General features: G+C 25.6%; 1 protein-coding gene across 1 annotated transcript; it reads left to right on the top strand.

Moving 5' to 3' along the window:
* The first annotated feature begins 1,622 nt into the window (after positions 1-1,622).
* LOC110614091 (auxin-responsive protein SAUR50) lies at positions 1,623-2,463 on the top strand. The gene has a single exon (XM_021755566.2). The coding sequence runs from the start codon at positions 1,781-1,783 to the stop codon at positions 2,093-2,095; it is 315 nt and encodes a 104-aa protein (XP_021611258.1). The 5' UTR covers positions 1,623-1,780; the 3' UTR covers positions 2,096-2,463.
* Positions 2,464-17,390: the final 14,927 nt, after the last annotated feature.

Raw genomic sequence — 17,390 nt, forward strand, 5'->3', positions numbered from 1 at the left:
GAACAAATAGGACCAGTATTTGTGCTATTGCTATAAATTTTATATTTTTGATAATATAAAAATTTTCTACTAATTTTAGCATTTTTTTAATAGTGTCGTTTAATATATTTAGGTTTGTGTACTAAATCCAAAAAATATATATGTAAAAACATTCACCTTAATTTACTCTTAATTAAAATTTAAAAATTTCGGTTGGATCTTTGGTCGTATGAAAGGGTAAGTTTTGGTTGTAGGGTTTGGCTCAAGGATCAATATTCTATATTCATCAGTAAATGTGACAATGTGGAGATAAAGGAATTGAGGTCAAAACCTGCAAAAAATGGCAGAAAATTACACATGGGTTTGCGAAATATTTGGACGTACTGTGTAAGGAATCTGTCTCTGAGTCCACAGAGTCAGAATCACAAGCCCTACATTCACTACAAACCAAACCCTAACACAGCCCTTGTACTCTCCAGGACACCTAATTTTTGGTCCGTGAGTGAGTATTCAGTTATTACAGGTTGAGAGAGGGAGATTAGTTCTAGTAAAAGTACGTTTAAATAAGCATTTACAGGCATATTTTTATACTCTCAACGGAAAAAAAAAATGAAAAAATAAATGAAAGAACTGAACAGCACTGTTTTCGACACGCATCCTTTGTCTTGTTGTGGACAAAGGACACATGAAACCAAGAGATAATGGACACTGGAGATGAAGTTTTGCTACGTTATGTAATATTACTATAATAATAGAAGTTGAAAAGATCAGAAATTGGAGAGATTTTCAAAGATGATTTTTGAGATCTTGCAGGAGAGATTGAATTGGAAACTGCATGCATTGCAGAATTATGAGTTTTGACCTTGAAACAGTCAGTGTGGAATATGGAAAAAAGAACAGGAAAGAGTTCCTGCGTATTGAAATCAATTGCAAGGTGGTAACGATAGTTTCAAAATTTTATATAGATTGTGAATAAATGTGTATAAATTTATATATAATTAATAAATTTTATTAAATTTATCATAATTTTAATTTAAATTTAATAATTATCATATATTTATTTTTTTTATAAAAAAATAATAACAAATCGAGTAAAGAGTCGAATGTTTTGAATTGAGATTTTTTAAAGAAATCTGTGATATATATATTAAGTTTTTAAAATTCCATATTGATTATGAATAAATGATAAATTTTAAATAAGACTGATTACTTACTTATGTGAGAGTGATGGGTAATAGAAAAAATTGGGAAATCTTCAATTGAGAGGTGATGTTAGAGAGAGAAAGAGAGAGGGGGCCATGTTGCCCTTAGGAGGCCAACATGGAGATGTATGCCAATGGGTTTGGCTCCCACCATGTCTTGCTTCGTATGCAGCAGAAATCATCCAATTCAACGGGTGAAATTTATCAACTTTTATTATGAAATGACAAACTAAGAATAAAGTGATAAATAAATAATTTTTTTATAGAAAACTGTTGTAATTATTATTTTATGAGACTTACTATTGTAGTAAGTACTTATTTTATTAGATCACTTATATTCCCTTCTCTTTTTATTTTTCCCAATTAGATTATTATATTACATGAGCTGAATCACCAACATAATATAAAATTTCCACCCGTGGCTTGTCCTTTTATCTCCACACTCCATATTACTCTTTCTATCTCTCCCTCAACTTTCTTCATAAATACCCCCATCACCTTCCTCTATCTTCCCATCACCTCCACTACTAATCCATTCTCTCTCTCTCTCTCTCTCTTCAGCCTCAGCTCTCAACCATTCTCTTCCTCTTCTTGCTTCAATGGCGATCAGGAAATCTAACAAGCTAGCTCAATCAGCAGTCCTCAGGCAAATTCTGAAGAGATGCTCAAGCTTGGGGAAGAAACATGGCTATGATGATGATGGCCTCCCTGTTGACGTACCTAAAGGGCATTTTGCTGTTTATGTAGGTGAAAACAGAAGTAGATACATAGTTCCTATCTCCTTCTTGACTCACCCAGAATTCCAATGCCTGCTTCGACAAGCTGAAGAAGAGTTTGGATTTGTTCATGATATGGGACTCACTATTCCCTGTGAAGAAGTAGTTTTTCGCTCTCTAACATCATCGCTCAGATGAATATCTCAACGGACGGTGGTGGTGGTGGTGGTGGTGGTTTCTTGTTTTGCATGGAGAAGATGGCTCGCTATAAGATCAAGACACACTATAGACTGCACTAGCTATAGCTGCTGGCCTTGTCTTTTTTTCAACATCTTCTCCATTGTGATTCTTCTTGATCTTGGTTTTTTTTTTTCTTTTTCTGTTTTTTTTTTTTCTATTTGTATTGGATCTTTTAAACCCTGGTGGGTTTTTACCTCTAATTACTAACCTAGAGCCCATCAAAATCTTATGGGTTTAGATTTGTATAAATCATGTTTTCCTCACAGATGCAGTCACTGTGAGAGAAGTTTCTAAGCAATTAATGCAAGGGTTACGTTTCTCTTTAACCTAAATTAGTACAAATCTATCTCTCTCCATCTTCTCATATCCCTAAACCATCAATAGAAAAAATTCCTAAGGCATGGTTTTGTCAGAGAATGTGGGGGTACATTTAGTAGCTCATCAAAATATATTATTAATATATGAAAAATTTTAATTTTTTATAAAAATTTTAAATTAACACGTTAATAACACTTACAGACTTAGTCTAATAAAAATCTTGATAATAAGTGTATTTGAATAAATTTATAAGATATCTTATTCTATTTTTTCAATCTCTAATTCTCATTTTAACAAAAAAATTATTGCCTCGGTAAAGCAACCATTTTATATCTGCTGCTAAGATTTTATATATTGTTTAAACTCTAAATGTAATATTATTGAAATGGGATTTTCCTTTTATTTTAATTATATTGAACTTCTATTTGTTTATAGAAAATATATTTTAGAAAAACACTTTTAAAATTTTTTTATATTTAAAAACCAGTAAGAAAAATTGATTTATTAAAAATATTTTTCTGATCAGTTAAAAATTAAGTTATTTTAATAAAAATGACTTACTTCTTATTAAAAAAATATCATTGGCTAAATTTTAAAAAATTTATTAATGCCATTAAATTATTTATACATAATATTTTTTAACATTATAATCAAATAATGAAAATAAATTATTTTTTAGAAAAAAAAAAAAAGAGTTTGAATATCACTTTGCAACATAATTGGAGCCTAAAATGACCAATTATTTAGATCCTAACTTTGCATTAGTTTAGTGTTATAGGACGCATAAATTAGATGTTTAGGTTTTGTTTGGTTGGAGATACAATTAGAAACTTGAAATTCTCAATTAAACTTGATTTCACGAGAAATTAAGAGTATTTTTAACATAGCAAAAAATAATAATTTATTTACTCAAATCTAATTAAGTTATTTGTTGGGAAGCGATTTCTCATAAAATATCACATTTGAACTAAATAAGATTTTTAAAAAATTTTAAACTAAAATTTTTTTAAAAAATTAGAAAAATATTAATTTAAATATTGTTAAATTTTCTTTTTTATATAATTAAAATATGTTTAATTTTTAATTAAATTTAAATAATATTAAGAGTATTGTTCCAACCTTTGGGTCAACCGCTCTGTCAGAAAAAAAATACAAAGTCCTAAAAATGCCAAATTTAAACCAAATTTTTTTCATAATTTTATAGCAAAATTTTTAATTTTAAAAATATAATAAAATATTTTTTATATTAAAAATATATTAATTAATTTTTTTATTAATTTAATTATTAAATAATTGAATAAAATTAAAATATTTTCAACACAAAATCACTAATTAATATGTATTTTCATAAAATTAAAAAATAAGTTAATAAATTTTTTTATATTATAAAAATTTAATAGCAAAACACTCGGTAATTAAAATTAATAAAATAATTAATTAATAATTTTTAAAAAATTTTTAAAATATTTAATATATTTTAAAATCGATGAATTTAATGAATTTTCATTATCATTAAAATTAAATAGTAAATTTTTTTAATTTTATTTAATACGTACAAATTCTTCTTAATTTTATTTAATAGTAAATATTATTCCAAAAAATTCAATTTAATTATAGTTTAGCTAAAATTCAAGATGTGATTTTTTAAATTTTTTTGGCTAAATTAAGAAATCAAAGAAATTTATTTAAAAATAAGAAATTAAATGTAAAAAATCAAGAAAATTAAATTAAAAAATCCTAGTTTAATTTGGACAAAAAATTGTAAATAATTTAAATAAAACATTATTAATAAATATAAGGGTGAAACTAAATATTTAACATAATAAGTCTACTTTATTTAACTGTATGAATTATATAAGACTACAATTATTAATATTTGATTTAATATTTCATTATACTCATGTACTTAATAGAAATTTTTTAATTTAGTCCATTTTAAGTTTTTAGGTCAAAATTTTCAATTACGCTGGATTTTCCTCAAAAAATTTAAAAAAAAAATCAAGAAATTTAACTTTATGGTTTTTTTTTTAATCTAAATCAAGAAATTTAGATAAAAATTTTGAGTTTTAGATTAATTGAATTTAAATAAAGATTTTGAATTAATTTTAACAAAAAAATAAAAATGCGGTGAAAATCAACCTTTAGCCATTAATTTATTATTAATCTTTTGGGAGTATCAATTATGTATTTACGGTTGAGTGGATTAAGTATTAATAAATTATTTATTATTTATATATAATTTTTCTTTTTGATATATTGATTTTGAATATAATAGATTTTTTACTTCACTATTTTATAATTTTTTTCCTATTTTTTCTTTTTTAGATATTTTAAAATTATTCATTTTTATTTTTTATATTATAATAATATATAAATTAAATATTATAACTCTATTTAATTTTATGTTAATTTTAAAAAAAAATTTCAAAACACTTTTTAATATTTAATAAAATTTAATATTTTTAAAATAAATATAATTAAAATATTCCTCTCTCTATTCCATAATTTCTATTTATTTTTTTATTATTTCAAAATTATTATTCATTTTCTTTTTTTAAACTATAATAATATATAAATTATTTATTATAATCTTATTTTATTTTATTTTATTTAAAAAAAACCTCTCATAATATTTTTTTAATATTTAACAAATCTTAATATATTTAAAATATGTATAATTGAAAAGTTAATAAAATAAATTATATTTTTAATAAAAAATATAAAAAAATATTTTGTGATTTTTTCAATTCTTTATTTTAAAATTTATAGTTTAATTTAGAATATGTGGTTTAATTTTATAATTTAAGATCCGTATTTTTTTATATTTTTTCTTTTCTTATATAAAATAAAAAAATAAAGTGAATAAAAATTAGTATAAAAAAATAATAAAAAAATATTTTTTTAATATATAAAGAAAATATAATAGACAAAAATTATCAAAACAGAACCATAATAAAATACGCAACTATTATTTTCGCATTTTCAAAGGGAGCCACTGCATGTGCATTTGCATTTGCATTTGTATTTTGGGTTGCAACTTGCAAATGCAGGCGGATTTGAACGCTAAACCTAATTTGCAAGTTGGGTTTGAACGCTAAAACTAATAAATTATTTCGGCAATTATATAATTAATTATTTTTCATTATTATGGAAATGTGGGTCTGCTTCACCTTCTTCCATAATGTTGTAATTAACATTCTAATACCAACCCATCACGTAGCTATGCATAAGGAAAAACTATCCCGGTATAAGATCTAACTCATAATAGCGATCCGGAAGGTCATGGAGTCTCTTCATCGAACAGTCCTGTACTACCACCTTGCCTTGAGATCGAGTTTTCCATGGGCCTCAGCCCTTTCACACCAAACTCGACCAATCACTTCGCAGCCCTGTCTAGACGCGTGCCAGGAGAATTAAATGGCTGCCTGATAAGGAGAGAGCGTTTGACGCTTTCGTACGTACGGACATATATGACAGAGACAGGTGAAACTGCAGCTGAAAGGCCGTTAGACATCGCCAATAAAAAAAAAAAAAAGGATAAAGGAAAGAGAACATCTTCTCTCAAACTAACCAAACAAGCTATGGATAAGCAAAAGCTACACTCCCTTATCTGCATTTTTGTTTTATAAAATCAAATACTATTTTATGAATACTCTTAATGAATATTTAATTAATTTAAAAAATTTGAATACTCAATCTAATCACGACAAGAATTTCAAATTATGCTGGTTAATCTTTTTTCCATGAATTTAATTAATAATTTATACTCTACATAAATACAAATTGTGTGGTATTTGTGGTCCATCATTCATCTATGACATGTTTTTTTTAATTATTATTGAATGTTTAGAGGCCAAATTTTCTGGAATAGAAAAGCCAAATTTTTACAAGCAATTGTCACATTCAAGCCCTATTCTTTGAATTTAGCAAAGAAGGAAAAGGTTGGAAAATAACGAAAAGTTGATATGATTTTAGTGAGAGTTTAGGTCATGGGGTCCCATAGGTACTATTATGATGAGTTGTTAGTGATAAGGTGGTCATTTCTTAAAACAATAACCTTAGCCTACATAATTCGTTATAGCTAATACAAGCCTTTCATTTTTTTTTTTTCATTTTTTTAATGATTTTATCTTATATATATCTTTCAAAGGAAAACAATGAATATAAATGATGAAATTATAATTAATTATAAAATTAAAGGGTAAAATTATAAATATTTTTTTTAAATGGAAATTGAGGAGTAGAATTGAGATCTCTCAAATTTACTTAAATGCATTTACCTTCAGATTAAATTTATAAGTACACTATAAATGATTATATAATATTTAAAAATCAGATCATTATTAATCATATAGAATAGATGGGTAATAAAATGGTCTAATTTTTAAATTATATAGAAATTAAATTATTATTAATCATAAAACTTAATGGGTAGATCGTAAAAATCCTGAAAATTATATTTTATTTGAAAAATATAAAGAGAATTAAGAGATTAACCATGGCTAAGTAATTACCTATTTAGTCTTAATTTAAGTTAAATTGTAATGCCCTAATGATTATGAAATTCCATTTGATGAGCATTTATGTGATGTAATACAGATGCATCTGCTTTTTTTCATTCAGGAGCAAAGGCTGCCTCTTGATTAGGTGGTCCTTCCTCTCACTTTCTTTCAAGTCAATTATGTTTCAGCCACAAGACAATGCCCTTACAATCCCTAACTATTTTTTCCACTCAATTGTTTCTCCGACTCTTTTGTTAAATCTCAAATTACCTGAAAGTATGTTGCAATGGTAATAAAAAGCAAAGGCATATGTGGGATGCAGCTGTGGTGTGTGTCTTAATAGTCTACAAGTATAAATGTGATGTGAAGGGGTCATTAAAATCTACTGAAGTACATGTCCAAGATGACACCTACACTTCTTTTTCTCATTGTCTCCTCATGCTATCTACCCAACTTTAGTTAATTCAGGCACTTGCCCCCCTTCTTCCTTGATTTCCTGTCTTGGATAAAACCTAACTGTTTTTACACTTGATAAAATCAAAACAAAGCCCTAATAATTTAATTAAAATATTATGTTTTCATTTCTATCATATATATATATATATATATATATATATATATATATATATATATATATATATATATATAGAGGTGTATTTATAATTGATAACTGCTGGGTCTCACCCCTAAGTCAGATCCACAAAAGCAGATCAAGCCTTGAGATCGGAACACTCTTAGGTGGGCCTATTCAGCGATTTCGACCCGAACTCCAGCCTGAATGATAGGCCGAGTTGTTTGCAAGTCCGAGCTCGATAAGAAGGAAGCCGGCCGGATGATGGATATGAAGAGAAACAAGCAGGCCTCATCCCTTCGTACTCTGTCCACACACGCGCCAGGGAGAATTAAATAGCCGTCTGACGTGAAGCAGACATCTGACGCTTTCATACATACGAATCTGTATGACAGAGACAGATGATACTGTAACTGTGAGACAGATAAAGAGAAAATAATAAATGGAGGATGGCACCTCCCCCAAACTCAAACTTACACACGTACTAAAAACCCTATTCTTTGGATATCAGAACATCAATAATTATAACTAATGATTCAATAGCACTCACAGATTTAATCTCGGGATAAATGCATCCGGATAAATTTAAAAAATGTCAACTTCTATCCTCTAATTTTAAAAAAATAATAATAATTTAATAGTAAATATAAAAATAAATAAATAGAAAATAGGATGCATATATTAAATGAAAAAGCTTATTATCCACTAGAATTTTAAAATAACTATTAAAATAATTAATATTTTCGATCAAAATCTTACTATTTTTTATTGATTCAAAATACAATATTTGCTGTGAAATGCAGGCTAAACAAATGGGGTATTAATTAAATTCATAATCCAAAAACTAAATGCTAATAATTAGCATTTTATATATTAATTAAGAGGGATGGGGGGACAAAATTCACATGTACCTAACATCCCTACCTGCATGAACAATGAAAAAATGTCTTGTCTTTCACATCAAAATTCAGAAAAAGAAAATTTTAAAAAAATAATAATAATAATAATGAGTTGGATAGTTTCAAATCTGTGGATACCAAAATTAAGTTTACAGTTGGCTACATGTTTGCATCTGCATTTTGTCTCCGGAGGCCCACACTGCAAGAATTCGGTGTGAATTTTCTTGGAAAGACACAATATCTTCTCAATTTCACTCTCTTCCTATTCGTTCGTTACGAGAAAGAAAGTGAATATATAATTATGGTCTTTTTTTTAATAAATAATTGATAATTTTTATTATTAATATTTTAAATAATCAATAAATTATTTTTTTATAATTTAATCAATAAATTTCACAATTATTTTTTATTTTCTTATTTTTTTAGAGTGTGGTTTTATAATAAAATTTTAACTAAGCCTATTTGAAGTGCTTGGAAATATTCAATTTGATTGAATAGAATTGAGTTAAGTTTATATAATATATAATCGGATTTCAATTTAAAAATTAATATCAATAGTAAACTTAGAATTTATCCATCAGTTGTTCATTACTCAAAAACTGATTTATATAAAGAATAATTAAGTATAAAATATAAGATAATATTTATAAAATTTTTCACATGCTCTATTTAAAAATTTAAATGTTTTATAGAAGTATTACTTTTTTTGGAATATAATTCAACTAATAGAAGATATTTTTTATACAAATTATTAATTTTGAATAAGTTTAGATATTATTAGAGTATTTAATATTAAATTGGATTTATACTCTATTTGAGAGGAAATAGAGTAAAATAAGATATTTTTAAGGTATAATTTTATAAGGTAAGATTTTTTATAATTTTTAAATCTTAATAATTTTTTATTATTTGGGATTAATGTAAGATTTTTTATAATTTTTAAAGCTTAATGATTTTTTATTTTTTTCAAGAGTAAACTTTCTCGGCCCGTGAGTTGAAATTGAAAACTTTTAGAAACTTTTTTCAAGAGTAAAGCTTATGTTATTTCCATGTAGTGTGAAGTTTTGGTTTTGTATTGTTGGATCTATATGTGCTGCGGTAAATTTGTATTCAATCCTTTTTATATTTGGTATTCGCAACTAGATCCCAGATTTTATTCAAATTATATATATCTACTTAGTGTTTTTATTTTATTTTTCTCATGATCTAATTGTAGTAGCTAAAATTTCATGTATGATTAATGAACTCTATTATAATATGACAATAAGGTAAAGCGTAAATTTATTTTGAGAGGTCGAATTTTAACTAAACAAAAAAAATTTTTTTTTTTGGGTTGAAATTTATGATACCATGAATGTGATAATGACTTTTGTAGTAGTAGTTAAGCAATCAAAACATAGTAGCTATTGGTAAACGATCTTACTTTTTAAACATATCAAATTAAATCGCATCCTGCTTATACCTTTATATTATTTTTTGAATAGTGCGAAGGAAAAAGTATCGAAAGCGAAAAGTTTTATCAAAGTAGGATATTTTTATATAAAAAATTTGTATACGTGTATAAATAAAAAAAATAATTTGTACATTCGATTAATTAAAAAAATATCATATTAACATATAAATCCGGCTATATTTTGAATAAAAATTTCTCTAATGGATCGATTTTAGATTAGATGGATATGTGGAGAGTACAAGAATTTTTCTTTTTGTATATAACATACATGCATTATTGATCTATGAACTTTAATAATTTGTATAGGCTATAAATAGATATTACAGTAAAATTGGAGAAAAAGGATTCCATTGATGATTTCCAAATATAGCTAGCTAGAAATCCTCATGATCTGCATGGGTTGGTGGAGCTTCCATGTATATAACAAGAACAAGAACATGAACTAGAACTAGAGCCACAGATTCATTAGACAATATATAATGTATTATATAAAATCCACATAAATGCTAATTAACTAGAACCATACATAGTTGCCATCTATAGTTGGAAGCTGGCATATCTTACTCATAGCCGACAATGGAAACTCGAAAAATGATTTTTTTTTAATTAAAATAAAATCAAGCATGAATGGATCAAGATTCAAGGATATGAAGATTATATGGATGAAATTAATTAATGTATATATACATTTATATGCCAAGAAGCAATCCACTTCATATATATTGATTTTTAAATTCTGGGTATATACATGTACATGCAAAAGAAATCATTCAACAAGAAAGTTTTATTCGTTTTCATTATATATGTTCATGAAATTATGAACGATTTTTTAAGAATTCATTTAATTTTTTTTTATAAAATCATTCATGTTAAACGAGTGGTAAATATCTTAATAATTTAAAGATTTTAATAAATAACTATTTAAACTCCGTTAGGAATTTTAATAATATCGTTTGGTTAAAATGAAATAAGAGAAAAAATAGATTAGAATATTAAAAATCTTATTGAAATTCCTCAAAAATTGAAAAATGAGTTTCTAATAGTCAAGAGAGGCTATTTATAATAGAAAACAAAATCCTAATATGTAAAATTATGAAAATATCCAAAATATCTAAAAAAAAATAAAATATAAAATTGACCCTTAAACAATGAAATTTTCATATTAAATTTTGTGATAGGCCTGCGGTCCTCGTCACACTTTTGAAAGTCGTGCATCTCGAAATTTCCTTTTCGAAAAGTTATCGTGGATCTCTATCGAACGTCAGCAGCAAAAGTTAGGTCCGGTCCAAATCTGCAGTAAATTTCAATACTAATTACTCCATGTCAGATTTATGATTAACCATATTAAGACACATGGTCAGGTTAAGAGTTTGGAATAGTAAATGTTATGGGACGTGTTTAGTAAATGAGAATAGTGATGGTTTTTGATACGAAGTAAACTTAGTGATGGTTTTTTATATGAAGTAGACTTAGTGATGGATTTTGATATGAAGTATTTCAAAAATTTGATGTTGATGAGTTGCAGAAAAGTTAAAGAGGTTGAAGAAAACAAAATAGAAGTTTTGTTCTTGATAAAAGGAGGTGTATTTATATACCCATCCGTGCAAAATATGCTTGGTATATATTTCTTAAAAGTAGGTCATTGTACTTTTAATAGGGATTTTTCAGTCAGCTCATTAATATCATACAGTTGACTCATAAATACCTAAATTGTTAAAATCATACTTTCTCTGATATATGCTAGATCAAAACTGCTAGTTATACGTACTAAATATCTTGTATGAATATATGAGAGGTTAGTATCTAGGCATTAGAAATCAGAGCAATAGGGTACTTAGACTATTTTGATCCTTTTCGAGTTCTAATCACAAGGGTCTAAATCTATTAATCCATTTGAGTGAACACTTAAACTATAGTATTTCACACGTGTTGCTATCTTAAACAGAATCGTATTATTATCATATTTAATTCATTCAACATGTGAATGTCTGAAATATAAATACATATCTATCGTATTTTACATTAAAATGTAACATTTTATCCAATATAATCTAATTTAAACTCTTTGAAGTTTTAGTATGAGGGTGTGGATACAATGTTAGGAAGTTAAAAGGTCTTAAGAATAGTTTGATAATATATGTAACATGATAGGTGGGTGATTGTTAACGTTGTCTGAAGATAAAATAAGGTATGGAAGTGATGTGTTTTAGGTTTGTGAAGTGGGTGAAGGACAAGGAGAGCCACTTGCGTGGGGATGAGATGTTGGCCAATAGACACCAAATATATTTCCATAGATACTATAAATATGAGTATTGTCGGATTCACTCTACTTCCTCTCCAATATCTCATTTTTCATTCTACTCCCCCTTTTATTTATTTCTAAGTTTGGCAATTCTTATAAAATCATATATAATTTTATTTTTTTAATAAAAAATTATAAGTTAAAAAAGAATTTAATTTTTCTATTCCAAATAACAAAATCAATAAAAAAATTAAATTAAATTAAATTAAATTTTTATAAAAAAATTTATATCTAGATCCTCTTGTCATTGAATTTTTTGGATTCTAAATCAAGTTGTTTTCAAACCGGATCTTTAAATTTTTAAGACTTCAAATGTTACGTTATCTATTGGGTCTAGAGGTTTTTTGCTTTTTATTTGAGTCTTAAACCTTATTTTAATAGATGAAAATCTTTATTTTAAAAAAAAAATAAATATTATTGAAATATATGAAATGATAAAATTATATTTCAGATAATATACTAAAATCTATATGCATAATAATAACTTCATTTAGTGAATAATATTCTATTTTGGCAAGAAAAATATGAATGATAATTTTAAAAGTTTTTCTCAACTTTTAACAATAAATTAAATAAAGTTACATTATTAAAAAAAGGAAAAAGAAAAAAGAAAGAAAAAATTTGAGTGGCTTAGCAGACTAGCGTAGAAAGTGATGGGGACAAAATTGTCTTAATAGAAAAGTACGAATCTGTACTGGGATGGTGCCTGTCATTCTCCACATAATAAATCATGTTTGGTTGCAAGGACATGATAAAGCCACCTGCTAGTACCACCTTTCTTGGGCTTTGTTTGGGGACTTCTTTCTTATTTTGTTAAGAAAAACTGAGAAATATTTTTATTTTCTTCTAAATAGATTTAAATAACTTTTAATGAATGAAAATGGAGAAAGAAAAGTAAATAATGGAAATTAAAATAATATATTTATTTTGATATTTTTTAGTTGTTTATATAAAGAGAGAAAAATGATATAAAAATGAAAATAAAATTATTTTTTTATTTAAAAAGAAAAAATAGAAAGAAATATGATAAATTTACTATTTTATCTTATATATTTTAGAAAAATAAAAATAATTTTGCAATTGCTATTCATAAAATACACAGAAATTCTGAAATGTTGTGAATTTCTTTTGACATTAGAGAGAAAATAACAAGAAAAAAAGTGTTATTTTTCTTGCTTTCTAAATAAGGAAAATTCCAATACTTTCATATTTTTTTAAAATTTATTTTCTTTTCTCAATATTTTCCACACATTTAAACATGGGCTATAAAGTCTTGTTTCAAATGCGAAAGTGACCACAGGAGGTTCATATCTATTTGCTGGGGATGATGAGCACGTGATCACTACCCCACCAATTAGAACCAGTAGAACCTATGATGTGTGACCACATGCCGAGTAATTATTCTGTCGCCCCGTGACTCCACCTAGGTTAAATAGGTAAAATGCCAAATCACTAAATATTTAATAAATAAAATAATACTCCATTTATTTTATTTACAACAACTCAAATTATATTTTAGAATAAATTATAATTTAATTAATATTTATTTTCATTTCTTTATTTTTAAAAATTTATAATTTAATGATTAACGATTAAAAAATTATAATTTAATCCATGCTATTAAAATTAAAATTAACTTACTATTAATTTTTATGAAAATAACTAAAATATCATTAAGACTACATGGAGAAAATAAAAAATACTACACAATTAAATGTTAAGATGAACAATCAACATCATCGTCGCGATCCAACCAATAATCAAACTTGAAGATGGGTTACGTCGTCGCAGAACGATCAATGACATATCGCTTAGTTGGACATTGACAGACACCAAAAATTGAGTAACTCTTGTTCTTTCATCAGCCGCATTCCGTCTTGTTTTATTGATGAAAATCAAAAAGTGATCAATTTTTCTCGATTTCATTAATCATTAATAATATGAGATCTAAAAAATAAGATTTTACAAGCGTTTTGTGAACTTATAAAAAAATTTGACCTTCTCCCTTTTATCATCTTTCTTCCCCTTCACGCGAGATGGCTTCTCTGCTATAGAACCATATACCCTCTGGTATATGTCCATACGTTGGGATGACCCCATACCCCTCTCTGTGTCAGGCAAACATTTAATTCCCTTCGGTGCGTGCGTGGACAGAATTGCGAAATAACTGGACCCGCAGTTTTTTCTTCTTGTGACCGGGTTTGAGGGAAAAGGATCAGAACCTAGGAAATGGCTGGTTTTAAGTCTGATAAATAGACTTGACCGATCTAAGTGAGTGACTTAAATAGGAGTCTGATCCGGAAGATGGACGGATTGGACCTGACTTATTCTGGGATTTAAGAGCCTCCTGATTGTGAGCTGCTACTATAGGTCCGACTCGTAAAGGATAAAAAAAATTAAGCGGTCATCAATCACCACAATAAATATCTGTCTCTAAATCGATAATATCATTTCATACAAGCGTTATCAATAATGAGGACATTATAATTAATGAAGAGACGCGTGAGTTTCGAAATTGACAGCATTGCAATGACATATATAATCTATCAGAATCGCATAGTAATTCTCTCCAATAACCTCAAAGCAATAAGATTTTCCATGCAATCATCACATATGATCTCTACCTTAGTTGAAAATAGACACACTTTGGTCGCTAAGCCTGTCGCATGGTCCATTGCTAGCTAATTTTGAGCCTTCACATGATAATTATGACGTTGGATCAATTCTACCATATTTAATAAATTAGTAATTTAATTTTTTTTAATTTCTTCTTTGTGAGCTCAACAAGAATTCTAAAGATATTTTGATTATTTTTATAAAAATTAACAGTGAAAATTAAATTATAGTCAATAATCAGACATCTAATTAAGAAAGAAGGAATTCATACTATCTCAATAAAATTATTTTTTCCACCAAAATTAGATTTCACCATAATTGTTATATTTATTAATTTTAACATATTAAAACGAAAATTTAATATTATTTTTTATAAAATATTCAATAAATCAACAAAATACAAAATTTAAATGACAAATATTTATCCACAAACAAATCCGCAATTTAACTATACTTCTTCCTCAGGGTTGCAGTTGCACCATTAATATTCCCTTAAAATTAAGCAAAAAAGCAGTACAAAAATAATATGAATTTTTTTCTAAAAAAATGTAATTTTGATGTAATTTTAATTAATTTTTAAATTTAAAATAAAAAAACATCTTCAATAATAAATTTTATTTTATAATAATTATTATAAATATTTTATAATAGATATATTATTTAATTTAAAATAAAAATATAATACAAAATAATTAAGAATAATATATTTGTTATAAAATTTTATAATTATTATTATAAAATAAAATTTATTTATTATTGAGGTTGTGTATTATTTTTAAAATTAAATATATTAATTAATTATAATTAAATACGAATTAATATTTATTTTTATATATAAAATTAATTTATATTTTGGATAATCTTATTTAAAGCAACTGATTCTTTTTGAGGAATTGGTTTTTCGTCATTGTATTATCAAACTCATCCTAACAATGTCTTCATCATTATACATAGATTAAGGGATATACACGAATGACGCTAATTCATGTCATTTCTTGTCTGCAAGTTGCCACTAATTTAATAGCCCAAAATTTCTGTATAATAAATTTAAAATTTTTTCTCACTAATTATAAATTAATCACTAATAATTGTCAGCATCGAATTTCTTATTTATTTATTTATTTGAGAATTTGAATTTATATCTGCTTATAAAATTAATAATTAGAAATCGATTTCACGTTAAGACAAAAGTATCGAATTATTCATTTCAGTAGTGTGGTAGTTCCAATATTTAAAAATATGAAAAAATGTTTAAATTCAAGAGAAAATGGACAATAAGAAATTTAAGAGTGAATAGAATGAAAATAAAATTAAAAGAAAAATAATTTAATAAAAAAATAAGACAAATTAAACATTAAGCCTTCAAATAATAGATGATAAGTTGTGTGAGTAGGGCTGATTGAATGGGAAAGACAGAGACTTGCATCTCCTTGAAAAGTGTTAAAAGCCACTTTTGAATTAAATGTGAGTAAGGGCCTTCATTTCTAAAGGCTTCAGAAGTCCATTATCTAATTTTAGATTTCATTTGCCTAATCGGAAGTATTTAGAATCTATAAACTTCCGATGCTAAATACTCCCCATTTGCCCAATCGGAATTTATATAAGAATCACAATTTTGAGCTTTGCATTCTCAACAACAGATTCTATATGGATCAGGTTTTTCCCCTATCCTCTATTCGGTGGCCATCAGTGGTATTAATATCAGATTTTGCACACATTCATAAATTTAATTTAATAATAAATATATCTAAATAAATTTAATAGATTTGATATTTTATTCTTACGATTTTCGATCGTATTTCAAAAGAAAAAAATTGCCAGGTTTTGAACAGCTCGTTTGATGGTCAACAGCGCTGTCAATGGACGGACGTTTTAGAAGGCTCTAGACAACGTTGTGACTTATTGGACTGAGTTGTGGGCTTTTGGACTAGGCGTGGTTTCTTGACTTGTAATTTTACGGAATAATTAGTTGCCTTTTTTACTTTTAATGCACTTAATTATTTAATAATATGTATTTTCCCTTTTTTCCTTTATATGAATAATAACAATAGAAAATATAAACGCTTAAAAAAAATTATATTCTTTAATTTGAAATGTATTACAAATAAAAAATAAAATTAAAATAATATTTTTAAATTAATTTTAACAATATTTAATTCTTTTTTAACTTTTAAAACTTATATATGATTTTTAATATTATTAAATATCAATAAGATAATCAATTAAAAGTTTAGTTAAATATTTATATTCAATATTGCATACTCAATAATATTGAAAATCATGTACATAAATTTTAAGATTTAAAATGAGTTTAAAATAATGTTAAAATTAATTTAAAAATATTATTTTTATTAAGAAATTAATATATGTTAAATTTAATTTTAAACTTAATTTTTATAATTTTTTAATTATTGAGAGGTGATAATTGATAAAATAATATATTGCTAAATTTAACAGATATAATTAAAATAAAAATATTTATTTCAAAGGATTATTTTATTAATCAAATAAAATTTAAGGATCATATTGTAATTTATTGTTAATTTTTAAATAAAAATAAAATTGTTTTTGAATATTAAACAAAGGCTCTGC

This window comes from Manihot esculenta, chromosome 4 (assembly GCF_001659605.2).
Source record: "Manihot esculenta cultivar AM560-2 chromosome 4, M.esculenta_v8, whole genome shotgun sequence".
Lineage (NCBI taxonomy): Eukaryota > Viridiplantae > Streptophyta > Magnoliopsida > Malpighiales > Euphorbiaceae > Manihot > Manihot esculenta.